Source organism: Engraulis encrasicolus, chromosome 9, assembly GCF_034702125.1.
Source record: "Engraulis encrasicolus isolate BLACKSEA-1 chromosome 9, IST_EnEncr_1.0, whole genome shotgun sequence".
NCBI lineage: Eukaryota > Metazoa > Chordata > Actinopteri > Clupeiformes > Engraulidae > Engraulis > Engraulis encrasicolus.
This window is the reverse complement of record NC_085865.1, coordinates 14,666,636-14,690,552: the sequence shown is the minus strand read 5'-3', so window position 1 is coordinate 14,690,552 and position 23,917 is coordinate 14,666,636. Positions and strand designations below refer to the sequence as shown.

Genomic DNA, 23,917 nt, shown 5'->3' with positions numbered 1-23,917 from the left:
AAATTCTTTTTACCGTTTTGTTTGGCATCTACCTGTACAAAATGGTCATGCTTCAAATTAAGCTAATACCCAACAGCTACGTTGTTCATTGGAATGGTGTGGTAATAGTCGCTGAAAAGGCTTACTACCATAGTACTACACTACTATGACATTACACAGATTACCGCTTTGCAATTCTGCTAACCATGTCTACGCCATGTCTAAACAGATACAAGACAAGCCATTTAACCTGTGGTAAGGGTAAAACAGGGTTTCACACCCATGAATTTTGACCTTGACAACAAACACCCCTGGAAATACTTTGTATTGCAAAATGTTATCTGTAAAGTTGCTTTGCAAAACATTGACATTTATTTTGAGGGGTTTCAATATTTCATGTGAAACATATTTTTTTCAATGATGACAGTCATGTGTCGTCCGAAATCGGCTAAGCCCCCACTCATTTTGACTAACAAATACTTTGTGGGAGACACAATGATAACAAGGGCACAGACACAGTCCTGTGGTTCGGTATGTCATATGCAACCCCTTTATAAAGCCAACTTGTTTCTGACCGACCACCAGACAGACCAATTGACTGACTGGTGTAATAGTCGCTGAAAAGGCTTAACTACCATAGTACTACAATACTACGACATTGCACAGGGCCTTTAGTAAGAGATAACTGTTACAAGACAAGCCATTTAACCTGTGGTAAGGGTAAAACAGAGTTTCACACCCATGATATTTGACATTGACAACATACACCCCTCACATTGCCTAGGTCCCCTGAAAAGACTTTGTATTGCAAATGTAATAGCTAAAGTTGTTTTACAAAACATTGACTGATATTTATTTTGAGGGGTTTCAATATTTCATATGAAACATATTTTTTTCCAGTGATGACAGTCACATGATGACATCATAGCACATAGTCACTGCACACATCACTAAAACCAGTTTACGTCATCATCATCAGCACATACCCAGTTCTTTATAATTCATGACCAAGGATGAAGTGAGGTTAATGGACTGGTGCCATCATGGTTTTACTATTATAATTATTTTAACCAAAAACCACACGGTAAATTCATGCATGAAAATATCAAAATATTGGACAGCTATTATTACTGTAGTACTACAAGCAAAATGCTAAATGGACACTATTACCAAACGTTTATTACCGACCATATTTCTGAGACAAATAAACATGTGTCATAACTTCACATCTAATAACAAAGGAAGAGGCGAAAGCAATGTCATACTAATGTCATAACCAATATCACCCTCCCACTGCTTCTATTGGTGGCCCAAGGAACGTGTTCGCTGCCTTCATATAACACACATTATGGCTGCTCATTTCTTCCTCTGCTGCAGGGAAATAACAGGTCGGAAGAACACACACAAGACAACACAAGGCACTGCAGAGAGCAGAGACGGGATGCTCTAAGCACTCCCCAGGGGGTAAAACCTCTGGCGGGCATGAGAACACACAGGCATATAGATGCCACGCCGAGTTGCCAGCCAACCGTGTCACAGGGGGAAATAGGACAGTGGTAGCCTGGGAAATCCCATGCTGCTTTGCACAATTGTTCCGAGCCACCCTAAGCAAGGGACCCTGAGCAAGGGAGCCAATCACAGAGTGGGGAGGGGTGGAAAGGCTTGATAAACGGAAGCTTGCAGTTCGTTTGAATAGATACAACTGACGCGATTGTGTATGGGCTACGTATTGGCCAAATGATACATTCGTAACGCCCAATAAACAGCCATGGGCAATCGTAAAGCACATCTTTCCTACGAGAAATTGCACAGGTGGCCTCCAGACCATCTCACTGGTGAAGTTTGGTCTGGTGTTAACCAGGCTAGGACAGTAGGGTTGCCTGCAGCCCTTTATGCACTAGTCAATACATACAGGATGTGTCCACCTTGACAACAAGCCCTTCCCACCTTGACTAGGCTCCCTGACAAGAGAAAGAGTCTGTATTGTGAAATATACTATGAGAAATACTCGACATGACAGCATTGATGGCTGAAGTTACCAAGTTCACTGAAGTAGCAGCAGCTCTCCATTGAATAATAGGGAGTGACCTCACATGACCATGCCAACTGCTGAACAAGATCCAGCATGGGTAATCCAGAAGGAAATGGGGAATACTTTTTCCTGTGTTCCTTTCTGGTACCACTGACTAGGGTTCAGTTGGTAGAGGAACCTGTTTGGCAAGCAGAAAATCGCAGGTTCAAGCCCCACTCTGCCTGACTCCCATTAATGTGTCCTCAAGATACTTAACCCCAAATTGCTCCTGATGGCAGGGTGGTACCTTTCACACTGACCGTGTCCACATGGCGGCCAGTCCTGTTCAAAATCAACCGCCCACAGCTAATGCTATTTTGCCATTGATTTCAATGGAACACCACTGACCGCCGCCATGAAAATTCTGCTGAAGTTGGATTTTCCCGTGCTGGTACCGCCCGACTAGTCATGTTGATGCGATAGGACTCATCTGTTTTCATGCATTTTTGCCACCAACAGTAAAAATCGCTTCAGTCCCACCGACAGACGCACGGCTGGTGTGAAAGAGGCCTTTAGTGCCCATTAATGTTATAGCACCATGCTTGACTTGACACAGTTTCAGCTATTATCAGCTATCAGTTGATATATCTCACTATCTTAAGATGTCAATCAATAATGACGTTACAGCCTTAAAGGTGCACTGTGTAAGATTTGTGGTTGTTTATTTCCAGAATTCATGTTACCCATTAACTAATGTAACCTTTTTCATGAATACTTACCACCACCATCAAATTCTATTTCTAAGCATACATTATGACTGGGAATATATAGACATTTTTAGCAGCAAAAATGACTGTACTTTGGTCATACTTGTAAATATTAGTTTATTACTAAGTAAATATTCATGAAAAGATTGTATGATGACTTGCAACATTATCACAAGGCCACGAGCACAAGGGAGGATGGGAGTTAGGACGATGGAAAGAAACCAGTGGCAGCAGTTCTCAACGTCCTTAGTGCAGTTATAGCAGAGATTCTTTAAGTATATTATATGGTGTGACGTCATCGGTCGAATGCTCCATTCATTTCAACGGGGCTCCCCAACGTTCGCACGTCTGTTATTTTTCGATAACGGACGGATTGGTCTATAACAGACCGCTGTCAATGGCAACAAGACTTTTCACTGCTAAAGCGACTTTTCAACAAGACTCTAATCAGCTGCTGTGATAGACAACACCTGTTGTCCTGGCTACCTAGCTGTTGCCTAGCGGTGTTCCACAACGGCACTGTTTTGTTTTGCGCAGCAACATCTTAACATTAAATAGGCCTAAAGAAATGTCCCCGCCATGTGTGAATCATTTAAGTATATCCATATAATAAGCGGGTTAACTTTCGGCGAGTCGGTCGCTTTGTGGAATAGCAGCACTTAAGAGAGAACAAGACCCCTCCGCTCCGCGTCGGGGTCTAAAGATTCTCTCTGTCGTGCTGCTATTCCACGGTAGCGACCTTCTCGCCGAACGTTAACCCTTACATATAGAGATATGCCAACATAATAGGTTTCTATGGGCACCTAACGTGACCAGGTTTCGGTCTGCCTAAAGGGGCGTGTCATAATGCTCATAGCATGAATAGAACAGTCCTTAGGTCTCCCTAAAGGGGGATTTCCCCCCCTCCCCCTTGCAATAATAGAACCCGGAAACAAAGGGCCAATGGAACCTCTCTCTCTCTACTCTCTCTGGTTATAGACCGTGGATGGGACAGGAGCATTGTGAATTCTTTCAACCATGACCTCACAGCAAGAGATAGACGCGCTACCAAGTGAGCCAAAGCAAAGTTATTTTACCTAAATTACCTCCCTCTGCGACCATCTTGGCAACGCCTTGAGGAATCTGCACCTGCAATACTGCTGTTAAACTGTCCCCATTCATCTCCATGAGTGATTTTGTCAGTGCTCCGTCTCTTCATAAAACCATAAAGAAAACTGGCTGAAAGCCAGCCGTCAGTAGTGATATTCCACTTTTGCCTCCCTGCCACCAATAAATTCCTTCAATACCCTCATCTGTTTATCTTTTCAGTTATGAATGTGTCAGTCTGCAATACTGTTGATGCTTGACTCCCTCCTCAATGTGAGCTGACATTGCTATCTGAAACAACAGCTTCCCGACTACTGTATGTCACATCTGTGAAAATGTCGTCAGGCGATAAGTATAGAAGTTTTCCAAATAACTCTGTAGACCAGACCTGTGTGTGGACAACCGTATCTCACTCATTTCGTGAAGTATTCACGAAAAACACAACTTCAATTTTCGTGGTGCATGCACGTTATTGCCCGTTTTTCGTAGTTGGGCAACGAAACGCTGCCTATTCATTTGAATTGCCCGACTGCTGACTAGCGACCCACTAGTTTGACGCCCTTTCGGTGCCGTCACATGGTAATCAAACATTTCAAACAAGCAATTTAGGGTTAGGGTTAGGTTTAGGGTTAAGGTTAGGGTTAGGTTAAGTAGGGTTAAGTTAGGGTTATTGTTAGGTTTAGGTTTAGGTTTAGGGTTAAGGTTAGGGTTAGGGTTAGGTTTAGGTTTAGGTTTAAGGTCGTATGACATAAGTCGTAAGGAGTGTATCAGCAGTGTTCTGTCAGCACCCCCTCCCCGCCCTGCAGACGCTTGGATAACCATAGCAGCAGTCGGGCAATTCAAATGAATAGGCAGCGTTTCGTTGCCCTACCACGAAAAACGGGCAATAACGTGAATGCACCACGAAAATTGAAGTTACGTTTTTCGTGAATACTTCACGAAATGCGTGAGATAGGGCTTGTGTGGAGCATGAGGAGCCATACCTGTCGGATCTGTGCGGAACTACAGAGATCGGGCGTGAGAGTCAGTGTAACGGAGGCTAACTAGCAGAGTTGGCGTGGAACGTTGGTAAACCTCCCTCCGATAGCCTCATACAGTGCAGATGCCGTTGGGCCGGGAGACTAGTCTCTTGGCCCAGCGGTATCGTACTGTGTCTCCCATTGCCGGACCGTTGTAGTTGACAAGGTCGCACGTTCGATCCCCGAGGGGGGTGAACAGGTGCAAGATGACCTCCGTCACACCAGACTATCAGAAGGGTTTAATAACATTCCCCTCTGAGCGGCAAAACTGTGACAGAGGTCATCCACTACAGTACAGACCCTGTCTTGGGGCAGTCAAGAGTAACTGTTTTGGGCATCACACTTGCAGCCTTAATGTTGCCGATTCCTGACCAGCCAGGTTGGTGGGGGGAGTGATTAACCAGTGCTCTCCCCCATCCTCCTCCATGACTGAGGTACCCTGAGCATGGTGCGTTCCCTTGGGGTGCTGTTGGTGGCTACCCCCTTGCACGGGTGAGGCATAAATGCAATTTCATTGTGTGCCGTGAGCACTGTGTGCTGTGCCATAATAAGAATGGGAGTTTCTCAGGTGGGCTTTCACTTTCACACCCATCTGGATCACCCACCCCCTAAACCTCACATCCATCTGGATCATGGCAAAACTGTGACCAGGTTCATGTAGTACAGTCCAGACCCTGCACAGCCCAGTACACCATGTCTTGAACTCCAATATGTGTCTGTATGAGGCTACGGGATGGAGGTTTACTCATGTTCCATGCTGCATTATAAATCTGTTACAAATGCACTTTCACGCCATCTCACAAATGCATTATGACGCCATCAATTGGCCAACCATTCATTTCAAAGGGACAAGATATCGCATATGTTCCAATGGACAAACTCATCGGTGGGCCAATCTATGCCCGGTAGGCACCTTATCACTGAATCCTCGACAGCGGTTGATGCCTTCCATGGCAGCCTTCAGAGCCTGTGTGTGTGTGTGTGTGTGTGTGTGTGTGTGTGTGTGTGTGTGAATGCAATGTACTTGTAGTCATTTTTGCAGTTGTGATCCTGTGCTATATAAATTAAATGTCGATTGATTGATTGATTATCATTGTATTCATTCATTATCACTGTATTGGGTGATTATCATTGAATTGTTGACACCATGGGCATAATACTGTAGAGCACCACACAGACACATGAAATGTTGTTGTCTGCATTCCCCTGTCCTGTCCTGTCCTGCTGTTGGCTAGTCACCTCATGCTGGACTAGGGGTGTAAATCACAGCCTTCATGACGATATGATACAGTATCGATTTCTTAAATCAGGGATTTGGTTTTTTTCCGATACTTAAGAATTCCCCACGATACGATGCGATTCGGTTCGATTCGATTTTTTCCAATTATTTTTCCACTACTTTTGTGTTATGGAGCTAGGGCATTGCACAGGGGCCAGCGATTCGATTGTGTTCGATTCTTAAGAATGCCCCACGATACGATGTGATTTGATTAAATCGCCGGCCGATACTTCCGATACATCGATACATTTCGATTTTATTTACATCCCTATGCTGGACACATTCTTTAGCATGACGCTGGGTTTGCGGAGAAGCTTTTAGGACAGACATACGATACACATTTGGCAATGTTTGTCCATTTTTACTTCACCTTTACTCACAAATGTTACATTGTGTAACTCTACACGTTGGATTTCAGACACCATGCCTCAGATGGTGCAACCCTATTTGCGATTTTGTAAACACAAACTACCTCCTCTGTAAGATCAAGCTTGCCAATAGGTCGATAAAACCCGTAGCAAAAGGTATTAGAAGACATTTAAAGCCCTGGGAGGGCATTAGTCTTCAGCAACTGGGGGAGAGAGAGGAGGGAGGGGGGGATGCACGCGGAGGCTATCATGATGCAACTCAGTGGCCGGTCTGACAGCCACTCACTCTCTCCCTCAGAGTAGGAGAGTAAGCACTGAATGGTTCTAGCGTGCCACATAAAGAAGTCAGTGCTGCTTGGCGTTGGAGTAACAAAGCCTTGGGCCATCCAGCTTCCAGAGTCATCAACCAGAACAAACATGTACTCAGCTGGGACGGCATAAAGAACTCTGGGTTGGGGGGGGGAGATTTGCAGACAAGCATGGTCATTTACACTGCCACTCTGTCCATCACCTCTCTCTCTTTCTTTTGCCATTTATTCTCTCTTTCAATCTGTCCGTGTCTGTCTCTATGTCTCTTTCTCTCTCTCTCTCTGTCTCTCTGTTTCTCTCTACTAACAGATCTGTGAGGTTCACTACAGAATTAATTATTCACAAATCCCCATGCATGCCTCCCTTTGTGTTTTTGCATGTTTGGCAAACACACTAAGCATGGTCACAGCTTTACGCCAAAGACAGACTCTCATAGCTCTGTGCTTATCTTTAAAGATTAGGTTCCAGACTGTGTGCTGAAAAAAAAAACATCTTCTGTGTTTAGATTTAACCCAAAAAGGTGGGAAAAGTCAAGGCTGATGATGCTGATAGATCTGCAACTGTTGTTAGACTGCACTGATGCCAAGACAATCGCCGCTGCATGAGATGGTAGCCCATCTGTGATGAGCCCTTGAGCTGCACTGATCCCTCTGAAATGTAACTTCCCCCTCAAAGACATCTGTCCGTCAGTCTCTTCCACGCAATGTTAAGAGTGGGTGTAACCTCAAAATGCTTCCCCTGCTCTGCAAGACCTTGCTGTCTGCCTCTAGATGACCCATTTTTGCACTGATCCGACGGGAACGGCTCATGCTCGTGGGCAGAAGCAAGAATGGCCAAGGCCACCATTTTCAAATAATACAGTGATGTAATGACACAATGACACTCTCTACTTTAGACAGAGAGAGAGAGAGAGAGAGAGAGAGAGAGAGAGAGAGAGAGAGAGAGAGAGAGAGCAGCTTGTGAGGTCAATACAGAAAAAAAAGGGGGGGGAAACATAAAGATCTGCTGAGCATGCTAAACACCCACGAAGAGGTGAGTGCTGGACCTAAGATCATTTGAGTCAAAGGAATTATTCCCAGTACTTCCACTCTTATTAATTTGGCCTCTCTTGTCAGAGAGAGAGAGAGAGAGAGAGAGAGAGAGAGAGAGAGAGAGAGAGAGAGAGAGAGAGAGAGAGAGAGAGAGAGAATGCATGTCACTGCCCTCTGCCCTAGGACCACATCATAGGCCTGTCGCTGTCCTATGTGTATTTTGTATTGTTTAAGTGTCGTATACTGTACAACCTATGACACACGATTTATACTAGCCAACTAAATGGCGAATGCATGTTCCTCTCTCGTAGGAAGACTTCCTTACAACTTAGCTCATTTCACCTGGATGAATTAAAAATCTGCCCAGGTTAGTCGTATGAGAGGCTGATAGGCTATGACCTGGTATCATTAGAAACAGGTCATCCGCCCGTGTTATATTCAAATGCAATTTAGCATACAGTAGATTTATTGTTTTTCAAAAAACATCACTGAAGTCTATCGGGTCTAAAATCTAAACGCGCGCGCTTCAACAACGCCCATCATGCCCAGACTTGATGGGACCGTTGCAGGTGAGATGGCATTGCGTAACTAACGTGCCTGATGTCGTTGGCGCCGCGCGCTCCTTTCATCTCACTTATTCAGACACCTTGATTGTCAGAAGAACTAGATTATCTAACAATTTAGTCAGCTTCACCGTGCAGGTCGAAGCCCGCGATTGGAGAATGTCCATCCAGCCGGTGAAATAGGTCACGGGAGGGGAAAAATGGTTTCTCTAAAGGCTGAGCACTGAGCAGAGCGACGCCGTGGTCACAACTGCAATACTGCCTCTGTAGGAGTCTCGAGCATCTTATAACCGTCTTTACCCGAGCTTTTATAGCTGCTGCTGGGGCACAGCAGCACAGGGTGCATAACGCAAATTATTATTAATAATAATAAAAAAACGATAGGCTAGGCCTTACATAAGAACGCACGCACGGTAACCATTCATTCCAACCAAGCCCCACATGATTATTCTGAAATAAATACAAATTCTTAAAAATTAATGACCACCGTGCAGATGATGGGTATAGCACTGGGTTCATTTCGCAAAATGTCCACAATGTGAGTGGAGAACATTGCAGGCATTACAGCCTCCATGTCGTAGCCTATGTTCGCATTCGCGTTTGACAGAAATTAGAAAGTAACCTTTGCGTTAAAGACTGTTTTGCAGTTGGCCTATTTGACGAGACGTCGGCACAACTATTCATAGCGTGCGGTCGTCGTCAAAATAAGGCCAAGATGCCATGAAGAATGAAGAAGACATTTCTCACGTATCTGATCCTACGACCCCTTCAGCAACAACTATTTAAAATATTATTCGAAACGGCAAATAAGCATGCTGATTTCAAGCGGGCGTACAAAACATCGGAATGGACCGTCAGTGAATTCAACCGTGTGTAACGTCTTCAAGAGCACCAGATACAGTTTCCTGTATAGCCTCATTATGCCACATGAATATTGGCGTTCAAATCTGCTGCTTGATGGTTTTGCAGTGCAAGACACCACGATATTCGTTGCAGGCTGTGGCATCTTCGGAAGCACCAGGTGCATAGCATGGCGCCGTCTGTCAACCCCCATTTTGCTTACCATTAATGACAGAGATACGAGGGGAATTTGCGCACAGATGAGCGTATTATAGGGTGTTTGCTATACACTTACCCGCAGAGCCGAAAGGTCAATTTCATCCAAACTTCTAGCGGGGGAATCGCTCGCCATGATTACGTTGCTTAATAAATTTCAAGCTGGTGACACCCAAAAAACCATGTAGACAGAGTACAACATCCGCCTCCCGCACGGTGTTGAATCCTTGGCAGTAAAGAATCCACCCTCCGAATGAAATGTGAAGCTGATAACAGCTTCAATATCCCGGAAAAATATCAAGAAGGATATTGGAGGACCCGCGTCTCTCAGGTGCTACATGTATGCATGTTTGGAGGACATGCTTTGCACCGATTACATTGCGCAGATGAACTACAACGAAACCCAGTGGAGAGCACAGGCACGCACATACATGCCCCGGCCTGGCGGAAAAGTGTCAATCATGCACGTTACCGGGAGTGGTCAGACCGAGAGGCAGGCGGAGCTCGTGAGAACTCAGGTCGGTCGCTGGCATCATTACACGCCCACCCACGGAAGAGTCTGTAGAAAATTTGCCTGTGTGGTGGATATGTCGTTTTATAATAATTCGAAACTCGAAAGACAAACAGACGGGGCATCAGCTGCGTAATTTAACATTTGAATAGCGCAGGCAGGGCGTTCGAACATTCAGTCGCGACTTCATGATGCTCCGTGCAGAGGAAACGGCACCAACTAGGCTAGAACCCTGCGTTATGAATTGGAGATTATCTGGAATTGATAAATAGCTGTTGCAACCAAGAGGGGAAAGGTAGACTACCGGTATACACTGTTAAGCCTACAGGCCTACACTAAGCGCAACTTCTACTTATTTTAACAAGATCCTTAGACGACTTCTGTGGGGAATGCATCGGGGGCAAAGATGAAGCAGGTTACAGAACGGAACATGCAGAAAAAGCGTTCCACCATGCTATGCCTCTCATTCAAAAACAGGAAGGTGTACTACAACAGAAGCACCGCGGCACATAGCCTACTTCCTCACACCTTCCGTTTATGTAAGCAGCTGGTTATTATGATGACCCTCTCCTCTTCTTGTGCGCATGTGCTAATAATAACCCCCCCCCCCCCATCTTATTCCTCCTGATATTTTTTTCCATTGGTTCTCCCTCATGTGTGGTAGCCTATATATCAGGACCATGCTGTAGGCCTACACTAGCTTCTGTGAGCAAACTGGTGGATTCTTTTGAAATCCGTTGGAGAATAATTTGTTCCTAGCAGAAATTGGAGGTGTAGTCCCTTATGTGTTGATTTTGTTTATTTTATTTCAGTTTTTGTCTGAGAACTGGTGTATTTGGGGAAGTGGAATTTTGGATGATGGATTCATTGTAAGATTGCAAGAATCTGTTTTAGGTTGACTGGTGATGATGCCTGACCTGACTGCTGCCCCCTCTCCACCAAAGCAAACCCTTGCGGACTGCTGACCCGGAGGGCACATCATCGCTCACTCACCATGCCTTCTTCAACCACCCTATCTGTGCAAAGCTATCCAACACTCATCAGTGAACAGGGTGGTAAAGCACTGCCAAGGCTGGCGGTTGGCATAGTTACAAATCGCTTAGGGCGTCAAACATCTTGGGGGCAGGCAGCAACAGTAATGCCAGAAAGTCCCACAGAATTACAATGTCGAGTGAAATCAAACATTAAACTTTACATTAACAGTGACATTGCATTCATGAGCACTCAGTATACTGTATGTGTATGCACTAGATCAGCTGTGCTCAATCATATGAATGGCACTATGTTGTTAGCAGATGCCAATATCCACATGCACAAAAAGCAAAAGGCACCAAATTGACTAGGACTAGCTGCATTGTCCAGATCACCTGCGAGGTCAACATGGTGGTCACACACGGCTGCTGGCGGGACTGCACACGCACGCACGCACGCACGCTCACACACACACACACACACACACACACACACACACACACACACACACACACACACACACACACACTCCCCGGGAAATGTGGTGTACTCTTTTCGGTACATGTGAATGTTTTTAGAACAGTATTTTGCAGGCGATACAGACCGCTGCCATCTAGTGGCAGATGTGGTTAAAAGTTGATGGCTGTCAAAACTACGACATCCACTAGCCTGCAAACAAAGCCTGGCCTCGCCATCCGAAAACTTCCACTTAATTCACATTTGGTGCAAGGGTACGGTCAGGACAGATTAACAGGGACAGATTCCTGCATGGGCCTACTGGGAACAGGCCAAGGGGCCCAAGAGTCAGTGGGGCCCTGAAGCTCTTGCCGCTGTTTTTGAATTCTCATATTGCATACACTTTTAACAACTGTGTTTTCAAATTCTCTCAAATTCTCCCCAAACCCCCGAGAACATAGACTCATACACCTGGCCTAAAACCCTGAATTGTTTTGTAAAGTTCAGGGTTTTACTTTTAGGCCAGGTGTATGAGTCTATGTTCTCGGGGGTTTGGGGGGAATTTGAGAGAATTTGCCAACACAATTGTTATTAAAAGTGCATGCAATACCCATGGAGGGGGGCCTTTTTTGTTGTCTGGCCCCGGGGCCCATGGGATCATAATCCGTACCTGCAGGCTAATGCAAGGGAGGCAGAAGGATGATCCCAAGAAGGCACTTGTAGCTTGTACTTAGAGCTAGTGCATAGACAGATATAGAAATACAAAGTGAGAGAAGCAGAGGGCATGCATGGAGAGGCCAGAAAGAGAAAAAGAGTTTAAGTACCAAGCCATGGGTGGTGGAGGGCATGAGTGATGCGCTGACCCTCTATATGTGTAATACATCACCACTATGAACAGAGGTCTTAAATTCATGAAAACGGCACAGAGTCGTCATAAAGTGTGGGTCAGACAGAATGGACAGACTCAGCGGACATCAATCTATGACCACAATAAGTATTCCCAGTCAGATATAACTTGAGCATTTCTCAAAACAGTCAAACAAACAAACATGTTGGCTTGTATCTGAATAAGGACTGGATATTGCAGACCTAGCTGATGTAACATTTAAATCTCTCAGCTATGCCGTTGCATCATCTGTATCAAAGGGGTGTGTGTGTGTGTGTGTGTATGTGTGTGTATGTATGTGTGTGTGTGTGTGTGTGTGTGTGTGTGTGTGTGTGTGTGTGTGTGTGTGTGTGTGTGTGTGTGTGTGTGTGTGTGTGTGTGTGTGTGTGTGTGACTGAGTGAGTGAGCGAGTGAGAAAAGGGGGCGGAGGGGTGGTGGATGTTACTGTACATTGTGTTGTTGTATTCACATGTCATGCAAGGGCACTACAAGTGACTAGGTTTTGAGAGGGGTGTTCTCCCTACAACCTATAGAGTGGAATCACCAGAAAAGGGTCAACAGGCTCTCGATAAAATGTTGACACCTCCCTGTCATGGTTAAAGTTGCTGACGTCCTCCTTTCTCCCCAAGGACGTGCCAAAGACTGTGTGTTCTCTCTGAAGCCTGAGGTTATTGGAGGTGCCAAAGTACACTGGGGCCATCTCCAGGACTTGTCTTTGCTCAATGCATTTCCACCAGTCATGGCAGAATCCATGGGTCACATTTTTTACATTCCTCCAACCAAGAGTGCTGCAACAGAATGGGAGCATTGTGAGAGGAGAAGACAAATGCTGCCAGTTTAAGGCCAGGCTTTAGATAGAAAAAAACAAGAAAAATGTGGACACTTAAGTATTCACACCGCAGAAAAGTTCACACTTGTCAAATTGGAACAAATGCTATGTGGATACAAATAGGTAAAGATAGGTATGAAGAGGTGGAATATTATCAGCATCCCCATTTAAAGGACCATTTCAGTCAATTTCAACATGCAGTTGTAATGCTTACACTACCCTGGACTTGTCAATACCTGAGGTTTTTTTTTTTTTATCTTCCTCAGCCTTTTCCGAGATCTTGGTCATTGTAAAGGGGGCAGCGCTTTGTTGACATTTCAAAAAAACATTTTTATTTATTCCCAAAAACATCCGAAAGGTTATACAACATCAGCAGACAACTAGCAAACAGCGGTACCTTTTGGGAAAATATTTGGAGTAGGCCTAAGTTCATTTTTTTAAAATGTAAACAAACGCTGCCCCCATTAGAATAGCTCATATCTCGGAAAGGACATGTGGCATCACCAGGTACTGACAAGTCAAGGGTAGCGTGAGCAATACAACAGCATATTGAAATTGACTGAACTGGTCCTTTAAGAAAACAGCACAGAATACTGGATATGAAGCACTGTTTGCTCTGGCACATGTCACATATTGTTACAATAGATTCAAGCCTGATTCACCCGTCAGCTGTAATCTGAGTATGAGCCAGGGCAAGGGGGAGAATGGAAAGCACTTCTCATCACCGCGGACACAAGGAAGTCAACAGGAAGAGGAAGTTGACTGGTGCAAACAGTTACACTTACGGTAGGAGTGCGTCTTAATATGCGACCTCGCCTCCTCCACTTGCCTCCTCCACTTGCTTCTCGTCATGATGACATCACTGACAACAGCATTATATTTCAATATCTTGCAAAAGCTCAATTGTAGAGTCTTTTTCTCATTTGCAATTGGGATGGTGAATGAAAAACAGTCCCTCAAAAGTTGTTGTGGCTAGGCTGACAGCTCGGAAACTTTATCGTTTTCTCCACGGAGGAGGGGCCAGGAGGCGGGACGAGGAGACAAGCGCAAGTGGAGGAGGCAAGGCCGCATATTAAGACGCACTCCATGTCACAGTACACAGAGATATTTCTGTTCAGGGTTTCTTAACCAGTGTTGAGAAGAACCATCATGTTTGTGTGTTCTATTGTTTGTCAATTGTATTGTGTTGATACTCTCCATCTCCATCTTAACCATTGCCTTTTCCCATCATACGTATAATTTTATGCATAGCTCTGGAATGACACTAAGATGATACAGATGACAATGACACAAATGCTTTAAAGGCACTATACATGATTTTGTGTCATTCTGAAGAATAATGTATGTGTACACACACACACGAGAGGGAGAGAGAGAGAGAGAGAGAGAGAGAGAGAGAGAGAGAGAGAGAGAGAGAGAGAGAGAGAGAGAGAGAGAGAGAGAGAGAGAGAGAGAGACAGAGAGACAGACAGAGAGACTGCCTCTTAGGCCTATTCTAAATGACTTATAACAAGAAAATGGCGCACAAGAACGGTTAAGACTGGCTACACTTTGGATAAACAACAAATAATAATGTTTAGACTTTTATGTTATGAAAATCACATATGCTGTATTTAATCATTTGCATTGCATAACATGTACATCAATTCACATGGATGATGCACATCATTACAAGAACTCCTCATTAGGGTTCCACAACACATTTTACATTTTTGTGCAAAAGGAAAACAATGCAAGACAGATGCAAAGGAAGAGACCGATATTTCCAATAAAAAGGTCAGACAATTAAACACACGAGTGATGATCCCACAAAATCCACAGATATATTTTAAATTAGTTTACAACAGTCTTACAATGGGGAGAGATACGATGCAGAGTTTTCCCAGACATCGATTAAGTGTTTGAGTGGCAATGTCATCAGAAGGCCTTTGTGACGCAAGTAATAATAACAGTACAGCAACAATAATAATAACAGTACAGCTGGTCCAGTGTGCAACATTCACTGGATCGAAGAAAACAGTATTATTGTATGTATAACAAAGTAATGAATATTTCTGATGTGTGCTAAAAATGCATGGAAACAGGGATTCACAGCAGAGTGCTGTATAACTGCAATCGGCCCAATAGGGCCCACAGTGGTGATATCAACCATGCATAGAGAACTCATGCAGACACAAAAGGCATCCATCAACTGACAGTTTTCACAAAAATTGGCAAATTACTACAAATCCATACCAATAATCTCTGAAGACGGCACATATGTCCATGTATAACACAAATGGCAAACGTGTCCTTTTTCTGCAAAGGCACTTTTTTAAACTCTTCATCACTTGTCATGGCTTTACAATGGTCAAGGCAAATGAATACACTTTAGCAGGCTCACAGTAGAAGGGTCAAAAACCGATCAACAAGACTTTTTAACGACAGACCTGATTAGTAGTGGGATGTTCACCTTAAAGGCTGAGTGTGTAATTTTTTTGAGTAGTTCATTTCCACATAACTGATGCTGCCCATTCGCAAATGTCATCTTTTTCATGCATATTCACAACCACCATCAATCTACGTGTTCATTATGGCTTGGAGATGTACACTTTTCATGCATGTATGCTTGGACCCTCTCTGTGTAAATCCACCAGAGGTGTATGAAGTAGAAGTAGAAGTACTGTTACAGATGTAATTACAAAACAAGAAGTATGATATTACATAGTTGCAACCACGTAATATCATAATACTACAGTGGTGTTGTAATTACATAAGTAAGAGTACTTTTACTTCTACTTTATAACATCTCTGAAATCCACCATTTTGATTTACTAGTCGTAGATGTCTTTGGCTGCAAAGGCTGCTCTGGTCAGAGCAGTAAGTATTCGTTTATTTAATTAGAAAATGTTCATGAAGGTCAAATTTGTGAATGGGCAACATGCATTTTGGAGAAAACAAAAACAAAAATGATACACTGGATCTTTAAATAGTTCAAGGCAAATACATACAAATGACAAACACTGGAATTTTAGGAATGTTCATTATTAGTATAAAATAAAATTAAATAAACCTGCACAAGTTAGTAACCATTAATTGGCACTTGTGTTATTGCACCTCTCATTCTGGTCGTGCACTTGTAGCAAAACTTCGTTGTCGGTAATACTACTGCATTATATAGTCTAGTGATTAATATACCCTTCCTGTTTCGTAAGATATTTGAAACCACAACAGGGTTGAAAACAACCCTTCTTTATATCAACACCCTTCTTTCAAATAGAGTAAAATGGTTACAAAAATGTAGACTGCAGTTGACGTAATGTCACTGAAATTGCATAGTGTTCAACAGTAATATGGTTATTAAAGAATAAAAACAAAAGGAAAGGCAGACAGGGACACACCAAGAAAAGACAGATTGGAATAGAGGTCATGCATTGCATTAAATATTATTTTTAGGAAGACAGGTTGTAAGTCATTTCCTTTGGTCTTCCTCCTTGAGATCAATAGCCAAACAACTAGACTTCATCAGTGCGGTTAGCGACAATAGGATATGATAGGATATGACTGTTAGTGGATTTCGCTCTAGCTATTCAGCCTTCTCAACTGGATGGCGAGAGGTAATAGCATGGCCTGTCTCCTCAAGTGGCCCCTCCTGCAGCATCGCTGTGCTACAGAGCCTGACGCCATCAGGGATGCAGACAGAGGCATCCATGTTGGGTTCAGAAAGACACAAATCTTCACAAATTTGATCCAACTACGGACTACCCCTGAATCAGCTTATCGTAATGAGTACTCAACACGGTTGCAAAGCAGTAGCCTGGTTCTCAGGCAGACGCTCGTGCATGTTCGCCCAACTTCGTGAGCTTGCACAAGTTAACAACCATCTGTGTGAGAACCAGGTCAGTAGAGTAGGCCAGTAACTCAACTCAACAAACTCTCTGGAAGAGAACTGTTGAAGGGTTTACTCGTAACTACTTCGGAACCACCTCTGACACATCTGACACCTCTGTCCATGCAGATTGCTCTGTACTACAGTACCAGAGATTCTTTAAATATATAGAGATATGCCAATGTAATAGGTTGCTATGGGCACCTAACGTGACCATGTTCCGGTCTGCCTAAAGGGGCGTGTCATAATACTCCTAGCATTGAATAGAACAGTCCTTAGGTCTGCCTAGGTCTGCGTAAAGGGGGATTTCCCCCCCTCCCCCTTGCAATAATAGAACACGGAAACAATGGGCCAATGGAACCTCTCTCTCTCTACTCTCTCTGACAGTACTGTACTGTAGTGGCCCTGGCCCGGCCCAGCTCAGGTCCAGACCTCCATGGGAACCATAGCCTCTTTAGAGCCGATGGGCGGCAGGAGGTTCTGCTCGCTCAGGAACTGCAGAGGGAACTGGACTAGGAAGCCGCGGATCTTCCTGAGCTCCTCCTGAGCGCGGAGAGGATCCTCCTTCTCCAGGCCGGGCTTGGCCAGGTAGCCCTCCAGCTCGGAGATGTTGCGGACGTCGCTGGACGGCAGACAGCGGAACACCTGGAGATGCAGGAGGGGGGGGAAATGTACAAATTAGGCAAAATAAGGGGTCATGTCAACAATGACCAAAGTAAATCCTGTGCTTTCATTCATAACAGTTTGAGCTTACCATCAAGCGAAAATAAAATAAAGGACTGTACTGCATATACGTGCAGGAAAATTACAGTATGTCCCCAAAATAAAGGTGTAGGGATATCATGATTTTGCCCACGGGTAGCATACTATGATAACCTGATGGTGCAAATCTGTCCATCGAATGTATGTGCTAACGCTGAAATACTGTAGATGCATCCAGTGGTTTCATTTTTGAGGTCAACACTTTCAAGATGGACTTAAGATAATGGAAAAAAGGAGGCGCACACAAGACTTGTGTGAAAAAGAGTATTGAAGCCGAAATTAAATACAATATTCAATACACTTTTTCACACAAGTCTTGTGCGCGTCTCCTTTTTTCCATTATCTTGAGTGATTACTACTTTTTGGGAGTGCACGCACCAAGCAATACACGAGTATTAAGTTCAAGGCGCAGACGCCGACCTTTGTTGGTCTTTAGTCATTCAAGATGGCTGACTTCCAACATGGCCAACTTTTTCAACAATAACTTCGGAACAGGTGAATGGATCTACACCAAACTGTCCGTGCTTACACTCCACCATTGGAGCACCACTCCCCTCCCTGAAGGACATCTTCTTTCACACTGGAACCCGTGCTTGGTTCTAGGCTTCATAAATATTAATGGCGATTTACAGTATATCCATCTTTCACACCATGGTTAATAACAGAAGCAAAAGAGTCCTCATCATATGTACAGTATACTGTATACTGTACATACTACACAACACCTGCCTCACCCGTTAAAGGGGTATGCCACTATTTTGGGGCTTACTACAGTTCAAATCGTTGGCTGGGGTTTATAAAGGTGGTAAAGTGTCTTATTTTTCATGTTAAGCATTGCCTTGCTTTAAGACAAGTTAAAAGAAGGAATAGGCTATGTCGCTAAGCTAGTGAAAGTCAATGTATCCGTGTAGCATGCTACAATGCTACACGGATCCATTGACTTGCACTAGCTTAGCGACATATTCCCTCTTTTAACTTGTCTTAAAGCAAGACAACGCTTAACATGAAAAGTAAGATACTTTACCACCTTTATAAACCCCAGCCAATGATTTAAACTGTATTAAGCCCCAAAATAGTGGCATACCCCTTTAAGTACTGTTGATTGTCTAAGACACAAACCACCCTGCACACAACTGTTCAGCCTCCTGCCCCCACCATCTCCCAGCATCTTCTTTAACAGCAGACGCCTCCGATTTCTTGCAACGTCAACCGACGCTGCAAAGTACATCAGCAAGAACTTGCCGTCACGACGTGGGTGGTGTTAAGCGCAAAGTCGACCACAAGTCGACCACAGATTTGCTCGAGACAATGAGCTTGCACCAGTTTGATCGACGTAGCATGTCTCGCGTGAGGTGTGGGGTGGGGGGGAGGAGTTGAAGTGGGGTGCAGGTTCTTGCACAATGCAAGAAATCAAACTTGAGCATGGTGCGGTCCATGCAATTTCGTTGTGTACAGTGTGCACTTGTGTGCTGTGGAGTGCTGTGTCACAATGACAATGGGACTTGGAGTGTCCCAGGTGGGCTTACACTTCAAGAAACACCTGAGTGATGGCACTTAAAAACTGCTCAAATTGTCTAGTAGTCTAGTTAGTCTGAACTTACACTCAACCCACTCTCCCTCCACTGTCAGTCTCTAGCCAGCAAGGCCACTGACAACCCCCCCCCCCCAACACCATATCTGCGACTGAACATTCCACCTGCACTACTATATTTGTGACTGAACTCTCAACCTGCACTAACTCAAAACATGCACACACACACACACACACACACACACACACACACACACACACACACACACACACACACACACACACACACACACACACACACACACACACACACACACACACACACACACACACACACACACACACTGCACTCTCTGCACTAAACCCAAACATACACACACTGACACACAACTCACACACACACACACACACACACACACACACACACACACACACACACACACACACACACACCGCACCTTCTACCTGCACTAAACACACACACACACACACACACACACACACACACACACACACACACACCGCACCTTCTACCTGCACTAAACACACACACACACACACACACACCGCACCTTCTACCTGCACTAAACACACACACACACACACACTGCTGCTGTTGTACTTGATAGACCTTTTTAATATTTATTTTTCTTCAAAATGCTACTATTACTATGTCAGAACGCTATAAAGGACTCTTTAGGAAAAGAAAAAAAGCACAACAATTACCTCTTAATGTATGTTCTCTACAAGTCTTCTGTTGTCCAGTCTTGCACTTTAAATGTCTGTATGAGCACTGTCTATGTCCATACTGTCTTAAGTCCATGTATAAGTACTGTCTATGTCTATACTGTCTATGTCCTTACCTAGATTAGTCTATGTCTGTATGGGAAAGCAAGAAATGTAATTTCAAATTCTTTGTATGACCAGTGCATGTAAAGAAATTGACAATAAAACCTACTTGACTTGACTTGACTACTGTAATTACCAGTAGCTTTTGGGGGATCCTTAGTCAAGGATATATTTACTTATTCCCATCAAGAATGTTCAGATCTATGGTCAATAAACATATGATAACATGTAACTGTTTGTGTGGTATTAACTAAAGCAAAATAGTTTGTTTCCTCTTGTGATTTTCATACTGATACAACAGCTGTTATCTTTATTAGTCTGAAAGCACATAAAACTTTAAGTATTTAGTTGGACTGGGTTGGCTACTTGCCTTTTGGTAAATGGTGGCATTCCGGGCAGCTGTGGACATCCACACCTCCTTGTAGAACTGATCGCTGATGGGGTCTGTCACGTCAATGCTGCTGTCTGTATTGGCTCCCAAGATCATCCTGCCAAGAAGGAGTACATAGAGGCGTGGAAACAGTTAAAGGGACACTGTGTGAGATTTTTAGTTGTTTGTTTCCAGAATCCATGCTACTCATTCACTAATGTTACCTTTTTCATGAATACTTACCACCACCATCAAATTCAAAGTATTCATTATGACTGGAAAAATTGCACTTTTCATATATGAAATTTATGAAAAGGGGGATCTTCTCCATGGTCCGCCATTTTGAATTTCCAGAAATAGCCGTTTTTAGCTAGAAAAAGGACTGTACTTGGGACATACTATTAAATATTAATTTATTACTTAGTAAACGTTCATGGAAAGAGCAGATTTGGCAATAGACAACTCAGTTTCAATGAGCAGCATAGTTGCAGTACCTTTTTTGACCATTTCCTGCACAGTGTCCCTTTATGGCACAGTGCAGGTTACCCATGATTAACTATCAAAGCAGAAATCATTTTTGACATGGATTCATTTTGTCATTTGGTTATGTGCTGCTCCAATGAACATACTGGCAACAGATAAAGAGCATTTTGTCAGCTAGCGTTGAGTCAGTGAAAAGATTTGTGTTTGATGCTATTCATCAGTGAGTCATGTCGAACCAGTTTTGTACGTCCTACTATGCTTGCAAGTGAAGCTCTATGAAACATATAGTATGGACATCTGCTAACTGTTTAATACAGGAAGACATCAGTGAGCAATACCATATTGTGGCCATGACCTCCATAATCTACCCGGAGAGAAAAAAACAAACACCAGCAGGATCAAACATCTCATGTCTCTTCTTATGTCTCTGTGCCCATGTCTGCCCATATTTATAGTTAATGTGTGTGCTTTGCTGCTGTGTATCTTGTCCATTATATGTGTTTGAAGTTAGGGATGTGCCAAAACGAATTCCTATCAACTGTGTTGACATGGTAATAAACTTCTTGAAAGTGATCTTGAATTCTGAATTAGAAACAACCAACTACTTGACACTCCTTCACAGGAGAACAAATTTGTGTTAAGAACTTGATGAACCTGTTTCTATACCCTTTTAGCCTATCCAAACATGTTTTAAGTATTGGAGAAAGGCAGGTGTAAATCCGCATAATCCACATAATTATTATTTCGTGCCACCACTTGAAGGCAGCTGACAACATTTTAAGTCAGCTGAACAGCCCTTAACACATCAATGAAACAACTGTATGTGGCTCAGTACTGCAAGGCAAAATACACTGCATCCCCAATTGTTACGCAAATGGCATTTTTCACTGATTTCCCCAAATAATCAATATAAATGGCAGTACTCATAAGTCATCAGCCATTAGAGTACAATTAAAAAGTTTTTGAATGAACTTTCCAATGATAAAGGTATTTGTTAAAATAATAAAAAACTTAAAATGCTCTGTTCCAAATTATTACGCAAAACAGTTTGTAGTGTTGTAGTGTAGTGTAGTGTAGTGTTGTAAATGGGGAAAAAAGAAAGAAATTGGGATTACATAAAAACAGTTGAAATTTGGTACTGGCCATATCTTCAATAGAATACAAAGACATCTGAAAGATGCAGGTTATATTCTCCCGCTGAGGAACAGGTTTACCAGATGATTTTGGCCATGATCCCAACACCCTCTTCCCTTGTGCATGTGGCCTCGTGATGCCATCACAATATCAACACAAGTTCAATTCAATATCTCACAAAAGCGCAATTTAAATGTCATTTTCTCATTGGCAATCTGGATGTTGAATGGGGAAAATTCCCACAAAAGTTGGGGACATTGGGGAAACAGACATTGGGGAAACTTAATTGCTTTCTCCAAGGATGTGGGGCGTCAGTGAAGCGTGAGACCACAAGCACAGGTGTTGGGAGTTATGATAATGGAATGTACCCATAGTCTGCATCTCAGCATCTGTCCTGGAGGGACATAGGGTTTCTCCATTATCCTCACTCCTGTCCTCCCTTGTGCTTGCAGCCTCGTGATGACGTCACAAGACGTCATTGACGGGAGAAGTTAAATTCATGCAAAATCTTGCAAAAGCGCAATTCAAATGTGGTTTTCGCATTTGCAGTCGGGATGTTGAATGGGGAAAAGTCCCCCAAATGTTGTTGTGGCTAGGCTGACAGTGGGGAAACTTAATGGTTTTCTCCACGGAGGCGGGGCATCAGTGAAGGTGAAGCGTGAGACCACAAGCACAGGTGTTGGGAGTTAGGGTAATGGAATGTACTCCATGGTGCTGTGGTGAAGCGCACTACTGTAAACAATGACAACAGCCACATCACTTCCTCTTGTCTCAATGACAGTTTCCCAACGTCCAGTGTCCTAGCCTTGCTAGGACGTGCAACGCCCAGTGATTGGATACTTAGCGGAGTTCACCAAAGAGTATCCAATCACTGGGCGTTTCACGTCCTAGCAAGGCTAGAACACTGGAGACCGGGAAACAGCCAGTGTCTCCAGAGAGAGTAGAGAGAGAGGTTCCATTGGCCCATTGTTTCCGGGTTCTATTAGGCAGACCTAGGCAGACCTAAGGACTGTTCTATTCAATGCTAGGAGCATTATGACACCCCCTTTAGGCAGATCGGAACCTGGTCATGTTAGGTGCCCATAGCAACCTATTACAATGGCATATCTCTATACTTAAAGAATCTCTGGTGTCTCCATTACACCACGGCTGCCTCCAACACAGCATTCACTATACAATCACGGCACAAATAGTCACCTGAAGCACTCCAGTCGGATCTGCAGGCCAAACGGTCCTGCCTGGTACTCCTCCCCGTCCATCACTGAAGTCACCGTCTCCGTGTCCTGGTAGATGACCGCCACCTCACTGTCCCTCTTGCCCAGCATGCTGCGGTCATTGATGTTGGCTGAGCCTGATGGACACATTGGGGGACAAAACACAGAAGAGTCATGAATAAGACAAGCTCTTTGTACATCAGAACATCGCTTGTGACCATCCCCAAAATATGAAGGCCCAAACAGTAGGCTCCTTGCTGAAGGTGATAGTCGTAGCCTCTCGCTGCAGATGGGGTCGCCGGCAGGCCTATTCACCATTTGCTGAAGATACTACACTACATTATAACAACATTGCTATGCCATTACTGAAAGCATTGAGATTGAAACATACCCATTACAATTTTGATGACAGTAAGGTTAGAACATACAGTAGGCTCTGCGCTAAGGGGTTAAAGATCCGAGGCACACTGATTTTAGTGATTAGTGATTAGTGAAAAAGGTTATTTCTTACTTCAAACAGACTTAATGCATCACTCTCCTCTCCTTCTTTTTTAACTCTTTGCACATCTTTTGTCTTTATAACA

At 43.8% G+C, this 23,917-nt stretch overlaps 2 protein-coding genes across 8 annotated transcripts in view; both read right to left on the bottom strand.

Moving 5' to 3' along the window:
* tnikb (TRAF2 and NCK interacting kinase b) overlaps positions 1-9,946 on the bottom strand; it is a 78,061-nt gene extending 68,115 nt beyond the window's left edge. For 2 of the 6 annotated variants that reach the window (XM_063206627.1, XM_063206628.1), the window contains exon 1: positions 9,548-9,946. In XM_063206627.1, the coding sequence (XP_063062697.1) occupies positions 9,548-9,604 (57 nt within the window). In that variant the 5' untranslated portion in view covers positions 9,605-9,946. The remainder of the gene's footprint in view (positions 1-9,547) is intronic. The other 4 variants (XM_063206630.1, XM_063206631.1, XM_063206629.1 and 1 more) reach the window with 2 other exon arrangements.
* A 5,466-nt stretch (positions 9,947-15,412) lies between these two features.
* Positions 15,413-23,917, bottom strand: part of pld1b (phospholipase D1b) — a 62,647-nt gene continuing 54,142 nt past the window's right edge. For both annotated transcript variants that reach the window (XM_063206626.1, XM_063206625.1), the window contains exons 24-26: positions 23,317-23,470; positions 20,503-20,620; positions 15,413-17,635 (exon numbers count right to left, since the gene is read on the bottom strand). In XM_063206626.1, coding sequence (XP_063062696.1) covers positions 17,411-17,635; positions 20,503-20,620; positions 23,317-23,470 — 497 coding nt within the window. In that variant the 3' untranslated portion in view covers positions 15,413-17,410. The remainder of the gene's footprint in view (positions 17,636-20,502; positions 20,621-23,316; positions 23,471-23,917) is intronic.